An 18698-nucleotide genomic window follows, 5' to 3' on the forward strand; every position below is an offset into this window, starting at 1 on the left:
TTCTCCAATGAATATCAGAAGAATCCAACTTTCTTCATCCGTCACAATATTTCCTCAGTATAGGACCTTAATCAAAAAAAGGGAGATCTAAGTGTACTCCATTAAAAACACAACCTTTAATTGCTTCAAAAAATTCCAGTAAAATACTCACATCCGGGCCCTTTCAACAGGGCGTCATCAGGAGCTAGCCCCTGATGACGCCATAGCGAAACCGGTCGGGCCTGGGCCTAAGAATGGTTGATGTAAGAACGGCACTTTATGATTATTCATGCGCTTGTACATTGTGGGTCCCTGTTGAAAGGGCCCGGATGTGAGTATTTTACTGGAATTTTTTGAAGCAATTAAAGGTTGTGTGTTTAACGAAGTACACTTAGATCTCCCTTTTTTTGATTATGATCTTATACTGAAGAAATATTGTGATGGATGAAGAAGGTTGGATTCTTCTGATATTCATTGGAGAAGGAATGATCGTATGATGGTTACTGCAAACGCTTAGACCTTATAATCTGGGTCTTTCATCCACTTGGTAAGCCTGCACTTTAAAGGGTGTTGGTGGTGGATTTGAAATTATGATGCCAGTCAGCGCTGAAGTTTTTTGAGAAATATAGAAGAATACAAGTACAATATCTGTAATCAAAGTACAGTGCATCACAGGTTAGCACAGTCTATTAAGTCATGCAGAGATTTTACTTAAAGGGAAGGTTCAAGCAAAATAAAAAAATGAGTTTCACTTACCTGGGGCTTCTACCAGCCCCATGCAGCCATCCTGTGCCCTCGTAGTCACTCACTGCTGCTCCAGTCCCCCGCTGGCAGCTTGCCGACCTCGGAAGTCGGCGGACCGCATTGCGTACATTTTTACGCATTCCCGCTAGTGCAGGAACATTAACACATACATTTTTATGCGTTACTGGTTCGATGCGTAAATTTTTACGCATTGAACCAGTTATGCGTAAAAATGTATGTGTTAATGTTCCTGCACTAGTGGGAATGAGTAAAAATGTACGCAATGCGTCCTGCCGACCTCCGAGGTCGGCAGGCTGCCAGTGGGGGACCAGAGCAGCAGTGAGTGACTACGAGGGCACAGGATGCCTGCATGGGGCTGGTAGAAGCCCCAGGTAAGTGAAACTCATTTTTTTATTTTGCTTGAACCTTCCCTTTAATTTCAAGTTGTTGTTTTTTTTTTTGTATCATTTCAGTCTCATACATATGTGAATACTGCCAGTGGGGAAGAGGAAACAGGTGGGCGCCACTGTATGCACTCTCTACCTGAGGCGCATGCACCATACCATGAACCGACAAGGCACATGCTAGGCTCAGGTTGTTCTATGGAAGAGCGGAATCCCCAGGTATTTTTGCAGCCAAATGAAGTAAAGTTTGTGCTTGGTCCAGCACCAGCTTATAGACGAATGCCTTTAAGGGCAGACAGCTTCTGCAGACATCACCGGGACTGTCAGGGCCATGTCTGTTCTGGAGATAGAGAACGGTTACCACCACATAACAATAACAACGAATGCAAGGATCAATGGAGTTCACACAAGTGTGCCTATGAGAATATCAATGGCCTGGTACCACCAGGAAGTATAGCTTTGCGTAGGGGGACTGCCAACAGGGGTATCAAGTTCTCTGCTGAGGGTCTACCTTACAACAACTGCTCACATCGCAGGACGGCAATGTTACATTATGAGAATTTGCCCCCCTTACCACCCGTTTGGGAATGCCGCTCCATGCATCCTATGGATGATGATGATGAGGAAGAAGATGAGGAGGATTCTACAGATGCCATGACTCCATCGCTCAATGGGTGCCAAGATGATCCACTGCAAAACTACATGAATGCTGATAGCGCCACTGCATGTGGTGGTTACTACCACCATCGAACAGACTGCCAACCACACAGGAGCTGTCCATCCAATGTCTTCAACTTCGATTTCCGACGGCCGTGCCCAGAGCAAAGACAACTGAACTATATCCAGGTGGAGCTGGAGGGGAAGGCTGAAGGAAAAGGAAGACAGATCCCTCAGATTACCTGTACCCCAGCTTCAAATCACGCACCTCGTTGTGCAGACTCTTATGCTGTTATCGACCTCAAAAAAACAGCCGCTATGTCCTGCCTACAGAGAGCTATGCCTCGAGATGATGGCACCTCAAGGAAAACCCGACACAACAGCACGGACCTTCCCTTGTAAAAGCTGCTACTTCTAGTGGACTCACTTGGATCTTTTACAAAAGCCATCTCTGCGGCTCTTACCTGGCTTTTCTTCATTTCCTGGATGTGGCTTCTCCTTGAGCTATTTCTGTGCAGGCTCTGCTCTGTCACTCTGCAAAGCAAACACTCACCAGAATGGGAATGCTAGTTTATCAAAAGGAGAAGACTGAAAGATTGCTGACAGCTAGCCAGAATGCTCTGTATGTCTCCTCTGTACAGCTGTGACTACCTGAACATCTGCCTGTGACCATATTGCCATTTTGCTGTAAATACTCACACTGAGTGAATTTTTTTTTGTAATTATTAATTTTTTCATCTTTTTTAATTTATTATTTATTGCTGTCACATTTGTAGATAACGTTTTTTGCATTCTTGATTAATTTATTTAACTTATTTTTCTATTTATTTTTATAAACATCCCCCATTCCATGTTGTGCCCTGAGGAATCAGACTTGCTCTGGAGCAGATGCGGAAGGACACTGTTTTGACCATCGTGCATTATTAATTTGAATTTCATACCCCTTGTGAGATCACCAGGACTTAGCATGTATCTAAGAAATGTAAAGAACCCTTTATTGCATTTTTGCAGAATCTAGGCTGTGGGTGTGCATAGGTGCTAAAATTGAAATTGTGGGCCTTCGTCAGAGTGTAAAATAAGTGCCAAATATTTATACTTGTGCCATTTTAAAAGAAATCACTGTATATATTCTTATCTAACTTAGCTCATCAGTAATGCTTAAAGGATACCAGTGCCCAAACACAGATGTGAAACGGGAGGAGCAGGCATGTATAGTGAGCTGTCCTGATGCTGTGACGGCACCTGCAAGCACAGAGCGGTCCCAGCCGGGGGTTCCCGTTCTGATGCACGCGTGTCAGCAGAGGTTGCTTGCTATAGCATGCGTTCAGCCCGGCCAGAAAGCCGCAATGCTCCTGACCCGGCCATCCAGAAGACGGGGCCACGGTGCAATTGCAGCTACAGGAGGCGGCAGAAAGGAGAATGGGGGGAGCGGTGAGCATCAGGACAGCGCTCCATACATGCCTGCTCCCCCCCCCCCCCCCCCCGTTTCTCATCTATGTTTGGGCTCCGGGATCCTTTAAAAGGAACCTGAAGACAGAGGGGATTGGAGGCTGCCATATTTTCTTTTAGACAATACCAGTTGCCTGGCTATGCTGCTGATCATTCTGGCATCAGTAGTGTCTGAATCACACACCTGAAACAAGCATGCAGCTAATCTTGGATATTGTTAGAAACATCTGATCTGCATGTTTGTTCAGGGGCTATGGCAACAAGTAGAGATAGATGTTCTGCAGGACTGCCAAACAAATATGTCAGCCTCCATATCCCTCTCATTTCAGGTCCCTCTTAAGATTGCATAACATTGCATAGTGGAGAGATGGAGACTGACAGCCCTCTAGATAGTGATTATCTTATATTTTATCCCCTTATCTTCAGCAAATGTTTGTAAACTCCGGGAATTTAATTTAACTCGACCTTTAAAAAAAACCCAAAAATGATTGTTGTAAGGCAGTTCAAGAAAATCCACACGGTGTGATCTCACATTGCACTTTCTATATAAAGCCTAATTTTGGTTGCCAAATGGATAATATTTTCAGCGTTTATTAAGAACCCGTTTCTACTGCCGCAAATTTGCAGCGTTTCCTCGCATGTGATTTGGACGGGGAAACGCAGCCTATTGAAATCAATAGAATGCTGTCCGATTTGCATGCGGGAAAAGATCGGACAGCATGCTGTAGTTTTTGCATCTGAATCCCTAAGTCGTGCATGGGGTAGAGGGATTCGGATGCGTCTCACATCACAGCTGTGCAAGTCATATGCCAGCACTGTGTGAAAACTAGCCCAGTTATTGTTAAAACTTTGTGTAGAGAATCTCTTGTGAAGGTTTGTGCAAATAGCATCTCTTATCTGTGTGGATTTTCCTTCCTGCCTTACAGTAACAAATTATTTGCAGTAGTGGGTTGGGCTTTCTAATGCTTTAGTATAACCCAGGATAGAAGACTTTAGGCCATATCCTACTAACTTTTTTCTCCTGAGATTTCTCTAAGTAGTTATTTTCAAACCTTCATGCAAAAAGAGTTTGATATAAACTGTGTACCTACTTTTTAGTACTTTTTCAATTGCTAGGTACTGAAAACTTACTTTTTAGATTAGATGAAAAATGATCTCCTACGAAGAAAGTTAATAGGATATGGTCCTTTGTTTTTTAAAGCAAATGTAAAGTGAAATTAAAATAAAAAAATCAGATACTTGCCTATGGAGAGGGAATTCCCTGAGTCCTATAGAAGCTTCCTGTTCCTCTCACGGTCCCCTCGTTTCAGCTCTGTCACCCCTGTTAAAATCTGCTGCCATGGGAAGCTTCAGGAGCCCGAGTGTTATCGAAGATGGGCGGCTCCGTACTGCGCATGCCAGAGCCCACTTACACATGCACAGTCCAGAGGTCTTTGGGACCTCTCAGGCTTCAGAAGCCTTCAGAGGATACTCAGAGCTGTATTCTGACTAATTGGTCAAAAAGCTCTTGCGGGGGTGACCATTTTGGAATGAGGGCACCATGAGAGGCATGAGAAGGCTCTATAGGACCCAGAGCCTCCCCTCTCCATAGGTAAGTATCTGTTCTTTATATTAATTTCACTTCACATTAACTTTAAAGTCCACTCCAGTTGCTTGTAAATCTATGTGGATGGAAGTTATTTGAGGAAACTCTGATTAGTTTTTTGGCTGGTTGGCCTGCAAACTGTGATTTATTTTAACAGTTGGGAGCCTTTAAGCCATTGTTTAACTACAGGGTCACACCAGAACACCCTTTGTGGGTGCCCACAAAATGATGTACAGCTAAAGCAAATGCTTGTGTTTACTGCTGCCTTTCTCCAAGCTGGGACATCTCTGTGTGCACATCCAGCCACCGTAGAATGACAGAAGCCTTGTTTTTTTGCACAAAGGTACATGCAGATTATTTTTGCACAAAGGTACATGCAGATTATTTTTGCTGTGAATGCTAGCTTTACTTCAGAACGATGGGCAGATTTGTTTTCATGCAAATGTGATAAGAATTCTGTGGACTATTGAAATTGTAGCATACCAGAGGTAGCAGATGCTGCCAAATATTTGTTACCTGTTAAGCACTGACATTAATTATGTGGAAAAGTTTACTTGTGTTCTCTTACATTACATTGTCAGGGGACACCACTGTGTTTACACAGACTTGTCAAGAGACTTTATTGTTCTGTTTTCACCTTTTTGTTTGCTATTACTCTCACAGGCATCATGATTGTGTATTTCCACAAACAAGCTTTACTAGTAGATGGATAAACTCATACTATTTATAATCTAGTCTTTAAAAAAGGTCATATATATGTCAAAGCAAAAAAAGTGTGGATTCCAGTATGTTGGTATGTTATTTAGTCTTGCAACAAATATAGAATCAAGCCCTTTCCCAGTCTATTCTACACATGTTTCAGGGTGGAGTGAGCAATATCACAGTTTTAGTGACAACTTGTTTGGCAACTTACCCATCATTGTAAAAGTTGATGTATAAACATTAGTGTGACATAACAAAATGTGTTCTTTCTAGCAGTAATCTCTGTAGTCTCTAATTGTTTCCAGTGTGGGATTAAAGGTGTGTATGAGTTTATCCCCTACAGAAGCACAGCTATATTAATAGATGCACTTTACACCATGTCTGAGCCTTGCCTGTGGATGGGTTGGTGAGCAATGTTATCTGTTTGACTGAATTCCCTACATTAACTGAATAATAATATTAATAATAATAATAATAATAATCCAATGTATTTATTTTAATACTAATAACCGTTTATGGTCCTGTGTTGCTTCAGTAAGCAGTGTACAGGTACATTTGTGCTGTTACTGGTAACTTCTATCATTGGACACCACCTGCTGTGTTACGATGCTAGGTGTGGGGGAAAAACAGAATGTATTTCATTTCTGTTCTCTGTACAGGGAGAAACCATTAGGAGTCTACAAATTATGGTAATTTACGGCTTTGGGTTTAAAAGCTTTTATTTATCACAAGTGGAATATGCACTTTTCCAGACGTGGGCTTCTAATCCAATTCTTGATCCTACACACCAGATACTGTTTTTCATTTACAAATGGAGTTTATTGAAAAGTTAATCTAAGGATAGTACTTACCAGGGGTAAGTGGTTTATTAGTGGTTTGGGTCACCCTGAGCAGCTTAGTTACTCTACTTACCAGGGGTGTAACATTAACCCCCCCCCCCCCCCCCAACAACCTCAACTGGGGGGGGGGGGGGACTAAGAGGACCTGCTCTTCCTCCTTCCCAGTTTACAGACTAAGTGCAGGAAGTGCTGTAATATTTACCTGTCGACACTGCATCAGGTCTCCTCTTACTCCTGGCAGCTATGTGCTCTATATTGCAAATATGTCTACTCGCTTTCTCCGCTTACTCTGCCAAATGGGAGTGGAGTGATACATAAATCAGCAGGGGGCCCAATGATCATTTTGTCTGCAAGGGTGGGGGATGGATGGGGAGAGGTGTTGTTACTCCCCTGGTGAATACAACAATTCTGAGACATAGAAAATCATTTCTGCAAGGATGCGGCACAGTGTGATCATATTACAACAAATACACAGTTGGGTACAGAACTCAGACTTTAGGACCAGGAGTTTATACTGTAAAGGTACAACAGCAGTATTTGGTATTGTTCTCAAATAATAGGGTGGGGTGCATCATTCCAAAAAGATTCCAATTGATCAGTAGACAGTGGTCTTGTGGCCTTGTAATTGTTTAAGCCATGTATCCCGCTCTATTTTGAAGCAGAGGAAAGGAGTCCAAATTCGGGTGGCTGAACCTGTCCTGTCTGTGTTAAGGGATGGGAAATGTAAGCTTTGTCTAGATAAAGGTAGTGACCCAAATTACTGCCAAAAGGAAGGCCAGATAAAGCCTACAAGATGACATGTGACATAGTGCATTTGACATCAGAAATGATTACAGTATCTTTTAAGAATATCTCACTATTTCACAGTCTAAAAAAATAAGTATATAATATTAAGGGATGGTGTTGAAAAGCAAAGTGCCACTGTGACTAGGATCTCATGGAAGCGGCTATATCCCAACTTTAGCCAAAAATTATATTGTAGGAATCAAACCTTGAAGTTTCTACTTGAAATTTGAGACCCCCCTCCCCGCCAATTTCCTGTCCTATAAAAATTTGCATGTCTAAAGGACAACTGAAGTGAGAAAAAAATGGAGGCTGCCATGTTTATTTCCTTTTAAACAATACCAGTTGCCTGGCAGCCCTGCTGATCTTATTTGGCTGCAGTAGTGTCTGAATCGCACCAGAAACAAGCATGCAGCTAATCTTGTCAGATCTGACAATAATGTCAGAAACACCTGATCTGCTGCATGCTTGTTCAGGGTCTATGGCTAAAAGTATTAGAGACATAGGATAGCCAGGTACCTGGTATTGCTTAAAAGGAAAAAAGGATGGCAGCTTCCATATACCTCTCACTTCACTTTAAACCAAGATACTAAACACAGTACAGTATTCCAATAATGTGCTCTATACTCAGTAGTGTACATTAAAATGAAATGTCAATTTCTGCTGTAGCCACATTACTTCTTACAATGTTGTGCCATAAATCCAGTATGTAACTTGTTCATGTAAGAAGTGATTGTGGGTGCTGTGAACTTGTAGCAAGCTACTGACCGGGCTTTTTGGATAAGCCTTAAATAAAGGGTAACACTCAATTGCATTATTCCAAACAGTTTAGCAAGCACAAGGACTGTGCTCCGAGACCAAATGTTTTGGTTTGTGAGTGGCTTGTGAATTTGAATAATTTTGTTCCTCTTACATTCACATTCTTAGCAATGTGTATACTGTTATTATTTATTTGTATGTTTTCTAACGCTGTTAAAGTCAGGTGTGTGAATTACTAGCCTGCTGGACAAGCCCTGATGAACTCTGTGACTCTGTTGAACCTATCAGTGTTGTGCGTTTTTAAATATTGAATATTTCTGACACAGGTGGAGAAATGATCTCCTTATTTCAGTTCCTTTTCAGACAATTCCTGGAACCTTCTTCATTCCATTCATCTTTATATACCATCTATGAAATGATTCATGCAAAATAAATCTGAATACATACTGAGAAAGCAAATGTTTTATTGTACACTTGGATCGTGTAAAGAATAAAGTGATGCAGAAATGATACATTTTCTTGGTGTAGTTACATCTGTTCTTCACAGTAACAGCAGTTCTCACACATATTGTTATTCTAATGACAACAGGCAATTGTAATTTACAGATATTTATAGAGCAGGTACTCTAAGGAGGATAACCACAATCCATTTATAGCATAGGTGTCAAACTCTGGCCTGCAGGCCAAATTTGGCCCGCGCCACCATTATGTTTGGCCTGCCAGTAGTTTCAGGCATTAACATTGGATTTGGCTCGCAGCCAAGCTTGTGCTCCTCTCCTCCCACCATCCCGCCCTCTTACCATCACCTGCCTCTTCTAGTAAAGAGTGATAAAGCATAGCCACGCTCCTTCACTCTCTTGCTCCACCCACTCCCAGAATCTTGTTAGAATGGAGCGCTAAGCGTGCCCATGCTCTATCACTCACTTGCTTTGCCCGGAGGCAGCATAGGTGAAAGCTGGGGGCAATAACTATAGGGACATCTGTCATCATTTAAATTAGGCCTCTTGCACACTGCAAGCGATTCAGATTCCGCTTTTTAATCAGTTTTTACATCCGATTCAGATTCCGATTTGCAGTTTGCTCCCTGCACACTGCAAATCGGAATCTGAATCGGATGTAAAAACTGATTAAAAAGCGGAATCTGAATCGGAATCACTTGCAGTGTGCAAGAGGCCTTAGAGCATTGCCAGATATCCGGTTACCAATCAGGCTATTTCGGCACGGCACTGAGTGCTGTCATAGCAGCAATGCTGTGCTGTGTCCTGTGTATCAGTAATTCGGGGCTCTGGTGGCTGCCAGATCCTGAATTACATCTCCCTCCGAGTTGCGACAACTCAGAGGGGGAATAGTATTTACTGCCACTCCCGAGTTTAGCAGCAGCAGGGAGAGCCGTCATTCGGCTCTCCGCATGCCGAACTGAGCAGCTCTGAGTCGCCATGTACTCCGGTTGCCAGGCAGCCATAGAGCTGCAATGCTGTCATATCAGGGACCCTTTTCACAGACACTGGGGGACCGAGATTAGCACAAGAATACAGCATGTGTCAGTCACACACGAGCCATAGGAACTGCAGCACTTACAATTAAAATAAAGATGTGTGAGGTGTTCAAATCCCCCAATGCCTACATGCCACATGTCCTACACACAGCCTGAGGATGTGTGTGTGTGTATGTATACTGTATATGTAATGTATCCTACACAGCCTAAGGATGTGCAAGTGTATGTATGTGTATATACGTATGTATGTGTATGTATATATATATATATATATATATATATATATATATATATATTTAAAAAAAAATATGTGCAAACATATACAAATAAGAAGTACATTTTTTTTTTACCAGAGTAAAATGAACCATAAATTACTTTTCTCCTATGTTGCTGTCACTTACAATAGACTGTAGAAATCTTACAGAAGTGACAGGTTTTGGACTAGTCCATCTCTTTATAGGGGATTCTCAGGGACAGGGATATATTCATTTTCAAAAGCACTTAGTGAATGGCAGTAGCTCTGTCCAACTGCCAAAAAACTGTGTAGCAAGCAGGGAAGCTGGCCAGCATTATTTCTTAAATCCTTTTTAGGGATTATCTTTATAAAGAATAAAAGCCTTGCTGAGAATCCCCTATAAAGAGATGGACTAGTCCAAAACCTGTCACTTCTGTCAGATTTCTACTGTCTATTGTAAGTGACAGCAACATAGGAAAAAAATAATTTATGGCTCATTTTACTCATGCAAGGCACATTAGGTATGTAAACAAATCACTCACATAGTGAGGGTCCTATACCATTTAGGACCCTCTCCGGAAACAGCGCTTTCCACCCTTGTGGTACTATTATTAATGGAAAGCGATCAATGGTGTCCAGCCCGAGCAGGCTAGGTCACATATATAAAGAAAAATGCACAGTCACCTCTCCCATGATTGTTTGCTGTCACCTCCCGCAGCGCCGACTGCAGTGTGAATCACTTCCGGTTTGCGGCCATACTGCATCCGGTGACATCACTGGAGCGCATATGCGCTCCACCAGTATAAACATCCCGGCTGAGCCGACGATATCGTCACATAAAAGTGTATGTGCTGTATTCGTCGCACTACATATCCCCCAAGTTAATGTATAACGGGGTAAAGTGATCTGTGACCGCAACAATCATTGGAACATTACAACAATTAAATTCTTAAATACAATAAAGTTAAAACAATTGCATATATAAAATAACTATAACATTGAACTCAGAACAAGTATCCATTATTCAGACAAGTACTGCAATCCCATCTAGTGTTCGTATGTGATATTGCACCAAGTCCCAGAAGCAGAAATACACATAGTATATATAAATATAATATTACTGTATATACTGGCCTATAAGGCAACTGGGTGTATAAGACGACCCCCCAACTTTCCAGTTAAAATATAGAGGTTGGGGTATACTCGCCGTATAAGACTACCCCAGTGTCAGCTGGGTGTCAGGCTGTGGTAAAATTACCTAATCGTGCAGTCTTCCTGTGAATAGAAAAGTAGAATGCGCTCTGTGTTTAAAGAAAAGACTCGCTGTAATAGTTTCTTGCGAGCAGCTGCTCGTGCGGGTATCAATGCGGTTTCTGGGGTCACCTAACTGGTGACCTGTGCGCTCTACTGATGAGATTTCCAGGCTGTATTGTGGAGCGCACACGTCACCAGTCAGGTGACCCCGGAAGCCGCACTGATACCCGCGCAAGCGGCTGCTCGCAAGAAACTATTACAGCAAGTCTTTTCTTTAAACACAGAGCGCAATCTACTTTTCTATTCACAGGAAGACTGCACGATTAGGTAATTTTACCACAGCCTGACTACTGACGCTACCTCCAGACTGCTACTCGGCGTATAAGACGACTCCCTAACTTTGCAGAAGATTTTTAAGGGTTAAAAAGTCGTCTTATACGCCGGTAAATAGTATAGTAAAAGTATTGCGATAATTCCATCTATTACCCTCAACAAGGTATGTTGCATATTATTTCTCTTTGTAGACTGGTATTATTACAAGTATAACAGAATAAAAATATAGCAAATAGAATACAATAAAAAAATTAAGACAAATATGAATAAAAAATAAATGAATAATACATAGTGATCCTACCTTAGGCTATCCACAGTCAGTCAGTTCAAGAGTTAGCTTAAAAAAAACAAGATTAAAATCTATATTAAGACCAGTAGGAAACAACATTTCATAAAAGAGGATGGAAACCACAACCTAAATATTTTATACCCACCTACAATCGATATTATCCGTTAGATCCAGTTCCTGCTGCAGGTATAGCAGAACCACACACCTACTTCCATTAATGATCCCCATTTTTTAGACCCAGGCAAACCCCCAAGGGAAAAACAAAAGAGAAGAGACTCTGAATGAGAGGATGTAGAGCTGGAAGGAGGAAACTACTTAAACAAACGAGAAAGGAGGGACAACTGGGAGGAGGGGGAATCTTCAACATCAGCAAAGTAGATCCATCTCCGGGAGAGATGGAGCTGTTGGATAAGGGCATGAAATATGCCCTTGGCAAGGCTCTTAATAAAACTGGAACCTATATAGACGCACAAAAATTCGTCAGGAAACTACATTTAAGAAAATATTTTTTGAGCCGCAGTGCAACTACTACAAGTACAGTTGATACAAGCCTGAATAGACCATATCTTGTCAGTGGCCTTAAAAAAAATTCCACATATAACCTGCCCCATAACAATCACCATGAAATCGAGACCTTCAATAAGTGAATTAATAAAGACATATTGAATATGAAGACTAAGCGGATAAAGAATCAAATTGACACCCAAAAAGCAAGTAAACACATTACTGAAAGAAAAACTGGTAATTACGCCGGCTGATAAAGGATGGGGGGGGGGTTGTAATTCTTTCAAAATCACAATTTCAAGAGATGATAAATGATATTCTAAAGGAGGAGGTAATGTATCACAAATTAAAATGTTACCCTGACCCTGAATATATGAAAGAACTATTAGACCTAGTGAAGAGAGGGAAAGAGAATGGGTCACTACTCGAAAGAGAAGCAGACTATTTGACTCCTTCCTACTACAGAACACCGGTGATATATGCCCTTCCCAAGATACACAAAGATCTTGCCCACCACCCGGGAAGGCCCATAGTAAGTGGGATTGGCTCTTTTACCTCCAGACTAGGAGAATTTCTGGACTGTTTTCTGAAACATTTTGTCACCAAGGTCCCCTCCTACTTGAAGGACTCTAGAGAACTTATCAAGATGCTTGAAAGTGTTAACTTGAGACAAGAAAGTTTATTGGTGACTGCTGATGTGACATCGCTATACACCGTTATAGACCAAGAGAAAGGGTGCTCAGCTGTGGAATACTGTTTAGATAACAAATAGATTTTATAATAGAATGCCTAAATTTTGCCATGAGTAGAAATTACTTTTGGTACCAAAACCAGTTTTTTTTTTTTTACAAAGGGTGGGTGTAGCTATAGGTGCCAAGTATGCCCCCAGCTTGTCAAACGTGTATGTTGCCAAGTGGGAAGAATGCTACATAGATACGAGACACACTGCCCTCAAGTTCTGGAAAAGATACATTGATGACGTGGTCTTTGTGTGGGAGGGGGATGAGGCCTCTTTGTTGTCATTCATAGACCACATCAATGCCAATAATGAAAATGTAAAATTCACATGCAATTACAGTAAGGACTGTGTAGAGTATCTCGATTTGATAATTAGGAATGTCAACAGTGCAGTTAAGACACAGACATTTTTCAAGCCCACTGACTGCAACAGCTACATCCCAAAAGGAAGCTGTCATCATGAAACTTGGCTAAAATCGGTCCCTAAGAGTGAACTCCTCAGAGTATATAGGAACTGTACAGAACTGGAGGATTTCCATAGAGAAGCTGATATGCTAACATTGAGGTTTGTGGAAAAAGCGTACACAAAAGAGGAGATTGACCAAATCAGTTTGGAAATAGAGAAGAAAAATAGGAGAGAAATTATCTTTAAAGAACCAGTAAAAAAAAAGTAAATGACCAACGAGTTTCTTTGATCACAGACTATAGCATACAACATAGAGAAATTAAAAAGATCTTACAGAGACACTGGCATGTATTGATGGCAGACCCTGAACTGGCAAGGATTTTACCTAAGAAACTCACTGTAATTTATAGAAAGGCACCTAACTTAAAGGATCTATTAACTAAAAGTGCAATAGACATTCCCACACAAGCCTCAGGACGTCTTGGGAATTTTATCGGTTTTTATAAATGTGGCAGCTGTTATGCCGTGTAGACACTGTACTAAGGTTACAGGAAAGACTACTTCCTTTAATAACAACACCAGTGGGGAAGAGTTCAAAATCAAAACCTTCTTGGAACTGCAAATCCAAAATGGTGGTGTATCTCCTTGAGTGCCCTTGTGGCTTACAGTATGTTGGTTTGACCACGAGGGCACTCAGGGAGAGGCTATATGAACATGTGCATACCATTAGGAACAGTTATATGGGCCATTCCGTCTCTGCGCATTTTAAGGAAAGACACAACTGTAATCCTATGGGACTCCTCTTCTCAGCCATTGATCAAGTTTCAAGAAACTGGAGGGGTAACGACCAAGATAAAGACCTAGCCAAACTAGAGATGAACTGGATTATTAAACTAAATTGTATGTTTCCTACTAATTTTAATATAGATTTTAATCTTATTTTTTTTTTTTTAGCAAACTCTTGAACTGACTGTGGATAGCCTAAGGTAGGACCACTATGTATTATTCATTTATTTTTTATTCATATTTGTCTTAATTTTTTATTGTATTCTATTTGCTATATTTTTATTCTGTTATACTTGTAATAATACCGGACTACAAAGAGAAATAATATGCAACATATCTTGTTGAGGTCAATAGGTGGAATTATCGCAATACATTTACTATACATGTATTGCGCGCGCCCAGCCGGGCTGCAGCTCTCTTAAGCTGCTCCAGACCCTGTCTCAGATTTCAACACCTTTAAACCTATTTGTGCTGAAACTGGACCCAAAATACAGAGGAATTCCACCCATCACGACTAAGGCTACAACTACAACCAACCAGAACAATCGGATTACTTTGGATGGCAGAGATTTAAACTGGATTGAAATCCTACATGAAACCTTCCATTCCTGAACACACCAAGCTTTCTAACAGCTGACCTGAAACTAGACCTTCAACCTCTCTGTGATTGCCCTCGCTCCAACCTGTGAGTAATCCTTTATCCAAGGCATATGCACCAAATGACTATTTTCCACATGTATTTTATTATTTATCATCTAACTCTAAAACAAGGAACTTTACTTAAAATAAATCTATGATCCGACTCTGTGTAGGAATAAAAGGAGTTTGCACAGATCCCCTTTGATCTCAGCATGATTCCAGAAGAAAAAGCTATCTGAACAAGTCTATTGTCTCTAATGTCAACATACAAATACTCATCAAAGGACCTTTTCTCTGCCTGCCCTCTCAAGGAACAATTACAAATTAACACCTCACTAGCTCTCCTCTTAAAATCCTTTGGGATACTCAGGAAACGCAGAAGGGGGAGGAGAGGGAGTGGATCCAAAAATAAACACCAGGGAAGCCACACCAGGCAAAGGATAACAAGTTTGACAGTGAAGCCTAAAAAACATAGTTGTCCCCAGAAAAGCTCAATCACAGCCACACTCTGCAATGCCAGGTCGATAAATAATAAGACTGCAACTATACATGACCTAATAGAGCTCTCTGATTTGACCTTTTTGACAGAGACCTGGCTTGGGAAACATGCAGGCCCAACTCTTGAAGCAACCGTGCCGACCAATTATTCAGTCCTGCACTGTGAGAGACAAGTCCGCAAGGGTGGGGGGGTTGTCATATGCTTCAGATCCTCTTTGAACATAAGGCCCCTGCCCATAGGCCCCACTGAAACCTTTGAATGTCTTGCAGCCCAACTGTCAGCAGAAGTAAACATCAACATATTGCTCATATACCGCCCCCCAAAAAATGGTCCAGCCTTTCTTAAAGAAATCTCTGAACTCTTATCCTGCCTAACAGTGGAACACCCCAGATGGATCATCCTGGGAGCAGGGCCGGTGCTACCATTAAGGCAAAGGAGGCAGCTGCCCCAGGGCCCCAGAGCTTGTAGGGGCCCCCAGTGGCTACAAGAGGAAAAAAAGATTTTTCAAATCGGCCTTATAGTTTTTGAGAAAATCGATTTTAAAGTTTCAAAGGAAAAAAAAACACATTTAAAAACCTGCCGACTTTAATGGTTAATAACAAATCCACCTTAAATGCTAGAAACCCTAAATTTGCAGGATATGTTAAGGAGATCATTAGGAATAAGAGGGAAAAACAATTTTTCAAAAAGACCTTATAGTTTTTGAGAAAATTGATTTTAAAGTTTAGAAGGAAAAAAGTATAGTTTTAAATGCGGCAAATGTCACTTTTAGTAGCAAACCTAACGGTAGTGTAATTTTACATGCATCAAACGAAAGCGCAATAAATTTCCTGACTGGGTTTCCAGGGGGTCTATACGCAGCCGCAGCGCTTTGGCCAGGGATCTCTATACAGCCGCAATATGGCTGTATGAAGATCCCTGGCATTTTTTCCTATTTTCCCAATTTTTTTTTTATGTTTAGAGTGTGGGAATTTTTTTTTTTTAAATTATGTGGGGTCCCCCTCCTGAAACTTTTTAACCCCTTGTCCCCCATGCAGGCTGGGATAGCCAGAATGTGGAGCTCTGACCGATTGGGACTTCACACCCTGACTATACCAGCTGCAAAAAAAGGTCCCCTAATGCCGATTTTTGTTCCAGGGTATTTGTTGGGGGGGGCCCCCAGGTTTATTTTGCCCTGGGGCCCCATTGTTGCTTAAACCGGCCCTGCCTGGGAGACTTCAATGCATGGGTGGATGATCACGCCTCACGCCTAGGAAGTGAACTACTTCTCATAATGAATGAACTGGGTTTCTCTCAAGCTGTCTACCTCCCCACCCACAAGAAAGGGCACACCCTGGATCTTATATTTCATTGTGGACTTTTGATATCACACATGAATATAAACCCAGTGGTATGGTCAGACCACCACACCATCCACTGCTCTCTGACAGCACCAGCGATAAAACACAGAGGGAAAGAACTCATAAAATACCGTTCTCTGAAAGATGTCTCACCCCAGCACGTTCAGAATATCCTCAACTTCGACGCATTAACCAATCATTGCGCAGACCCAGACTCCATGGTCCTGATGTACAACCATGCAGTGTCATCTGCCTATGACGCCCTTGCTCCAGTTCGCATTAAACGGTCTACACCACTTCACCATGCACGGTGGTTTGACAGCTCGCTAAAGGACCTAAAGAAAGAAGTGCGCAGACTAGAAAGGAAGTAGCGAAAATCTCAGAATTCAAAAGATACACACCCTTGTCTCTCACCTGGAAAGCTACCAAAATGGGATCACCAAGAAAAAATCCTCCTACCTATCACAGGAGATCGCAAAGGCCGCCAACAGACCAGCCCAGCTATTACGCACAGTTCATAGACTATGTAACCCATCCTGCCTAAAGCCTACTATAACTCCCTCAAAGGAGCTATGTGAGAAATTTGCGTGCTACTTTGCTGACAAAGTATCCTCTATTCTGTATCTCATTCAGTCCACAGCACCCAAGACTAATGCAACTCCTGGAAATAGCTGCAAAAACAACCTAACACCCTGGACTGACTTCAAAAGTATTAGTGAGGAAGAGATCTCAGACATCCTCCGCCGCCTCCGCCACACAACCTGCGACCTGGACCTTGGACCAACTAAACATATGCTGAAATGTCCTGACCTGCTTGGCCCAGCATTTCACAAAATAGTAAATTGCTCTCTGCAAGCAGGGAGGTTTCCTACCTCTTTAAAAGAAGGAATCATCAAGCCCCTTCTTAAAAAACCTTCCATGGATTCAGATGCAATGAGCAGCTACAGACCTGTCTCCAACCTCCCCTTCTTAGGTAAAGTTATTGAAAAGGCTGTCTATCTGCTACTTGAAACCAGGCTGTCAGTAAACAACATCCTGGACCCTCTACAATCTGGCTTTAAGAAACACCACAGCTGTGAAACAGCCCTCATCCAAGTCTGCAACAATCTGCTCATGGCAAGGGACAGAGGGGAATGCTCCATCCTAATCCTGTTGGATCTCTCAGCGGCTTTTGATACAGTTGACCATGAAATCCTGCTTAACAGACTGCAGGAGTACTGTGGCATCAGTGGATCAGTCCTCCAGTGGTTCAGATCATTCCTGACTGACAGAACACAGAGAGTATCCCTAGGACCTATAATGTCCAAACCTGCACCTCTACAATTCGGAGTGCCACAAGGATCAATCCTATCCCCTCTGCTGTTTGCAATCTACATGTTGCCACTCGGTACACTTATCCAACAACATGGCCTGACATACCACTGCTACGCCGTTGACACGCAGCTATACCTGTCCTTCAAACCTGGTGGAACAGACCCTACTCCAAAAATAAACTCTTGCTTAGCTGAGCTACAGGCATGGATGAATGATAACTGGTTGAAACTGAATGCTGACAGTCCTCTTTGTCCAAAGCCAGTGCTCGCCATCAAAACAGCTCTATCCTAAAGCAACACCAATCAGGATTGGGAATTCGGACATAAACAGCTCCAACCTTGTGCGCAGCCTTGGCGTACTAATCGATGGGGATTTAAGTTTCAGAAACCAAATTTCATCTGTAGTTAAATCTTCCCACTTTCATCTGAAGAACATTGCAAAGATTAAACATCTGATTCCCCCAGAGGATCTTCCAACCCTAGTCCACGCCTTCATCACATCACGGCTGGATTACTGCAATGCCCTTTATGCTGGCCTCCCCAAAAAGGACCTGCGTCGCCTGCAATTAGTGCAGAATGCTGCTGCCAGATTGCTAACAAACCAGCCTCGCCACTGTCACATTACACCGATCCTTCGCTCACTGCACTGGCTACCAGTAGAATGGAGAATACTCTTCAAGATTGGACTGCTGACATTAAAATCCCTGCACAATCTGGGCCCTGGATACATGAAGGACTTGCTGAAGCTGCACCACAACTCTCACAATCTTAGATCAGCTAGTTCTATAAACTTGGTCACTCCCAGAGTGCACCTCAAAAAATCTGGAGATAGAGCCTTCTGTCATGCTGCCCCTACTCTTTGGAACTCCCTGCCACACCCAGTAAAGACAGCACCATCCCTGGAGCTATTCAAATCCAGACTGAAAAGCCACCTGTTTAGCCTGGCATTTCCGGACTTATAAAATT

General features: G+C 42.1%; 1 protein-coding gene across 2 annotated transcripts in view; it reads left to right on the forward strand.

Moving 5' to 3' along the window:
• LOC137546733 (fibroblast growth factor receptor substrate 3-like) overlaps positions 1–8433 on the forward strand; it is a 33357-nt gene extending 24924 nt beyond the window's left edge. Inside the window, exons 6-7 of one of the 2 annotated variants that reach the window (XR_011026332.1) lie at positions 1197–2471; positions 8254–8433. Coding sequence is in view for 1 of the 2 variants with exons in the window: in XM_068269509.1 (XP_068125610.1) it covers positions 1197–2186 (990 nt within the window). In the remaining variant the exon portion in view is untranslated. Of the gene's footprint in view, positions 1–1196; positions 6463–8253 lie in introns of those variants that run through there. The other variant, XM_068269509.1, reaches the window with a different exon arrangement.
• Positions 8434–18698: the final 10265 nt, after the last annotated feature.

Source organism: Hyperolius riggenbachi, chromosome 2 (genome assembly GCF_040937935.1).
Source record: "Hyperolius riggenbachi isolate aHypRig1 chromosome 2, aHypRig1.pri, whole genome shotgun sequence".
Lineage (NCBI taxonomy): Eukaryota > Metazoa > Chordata > Amphibia > Anura > Hyperoliidae > Hyperolius > Hyperolius riggenbachi.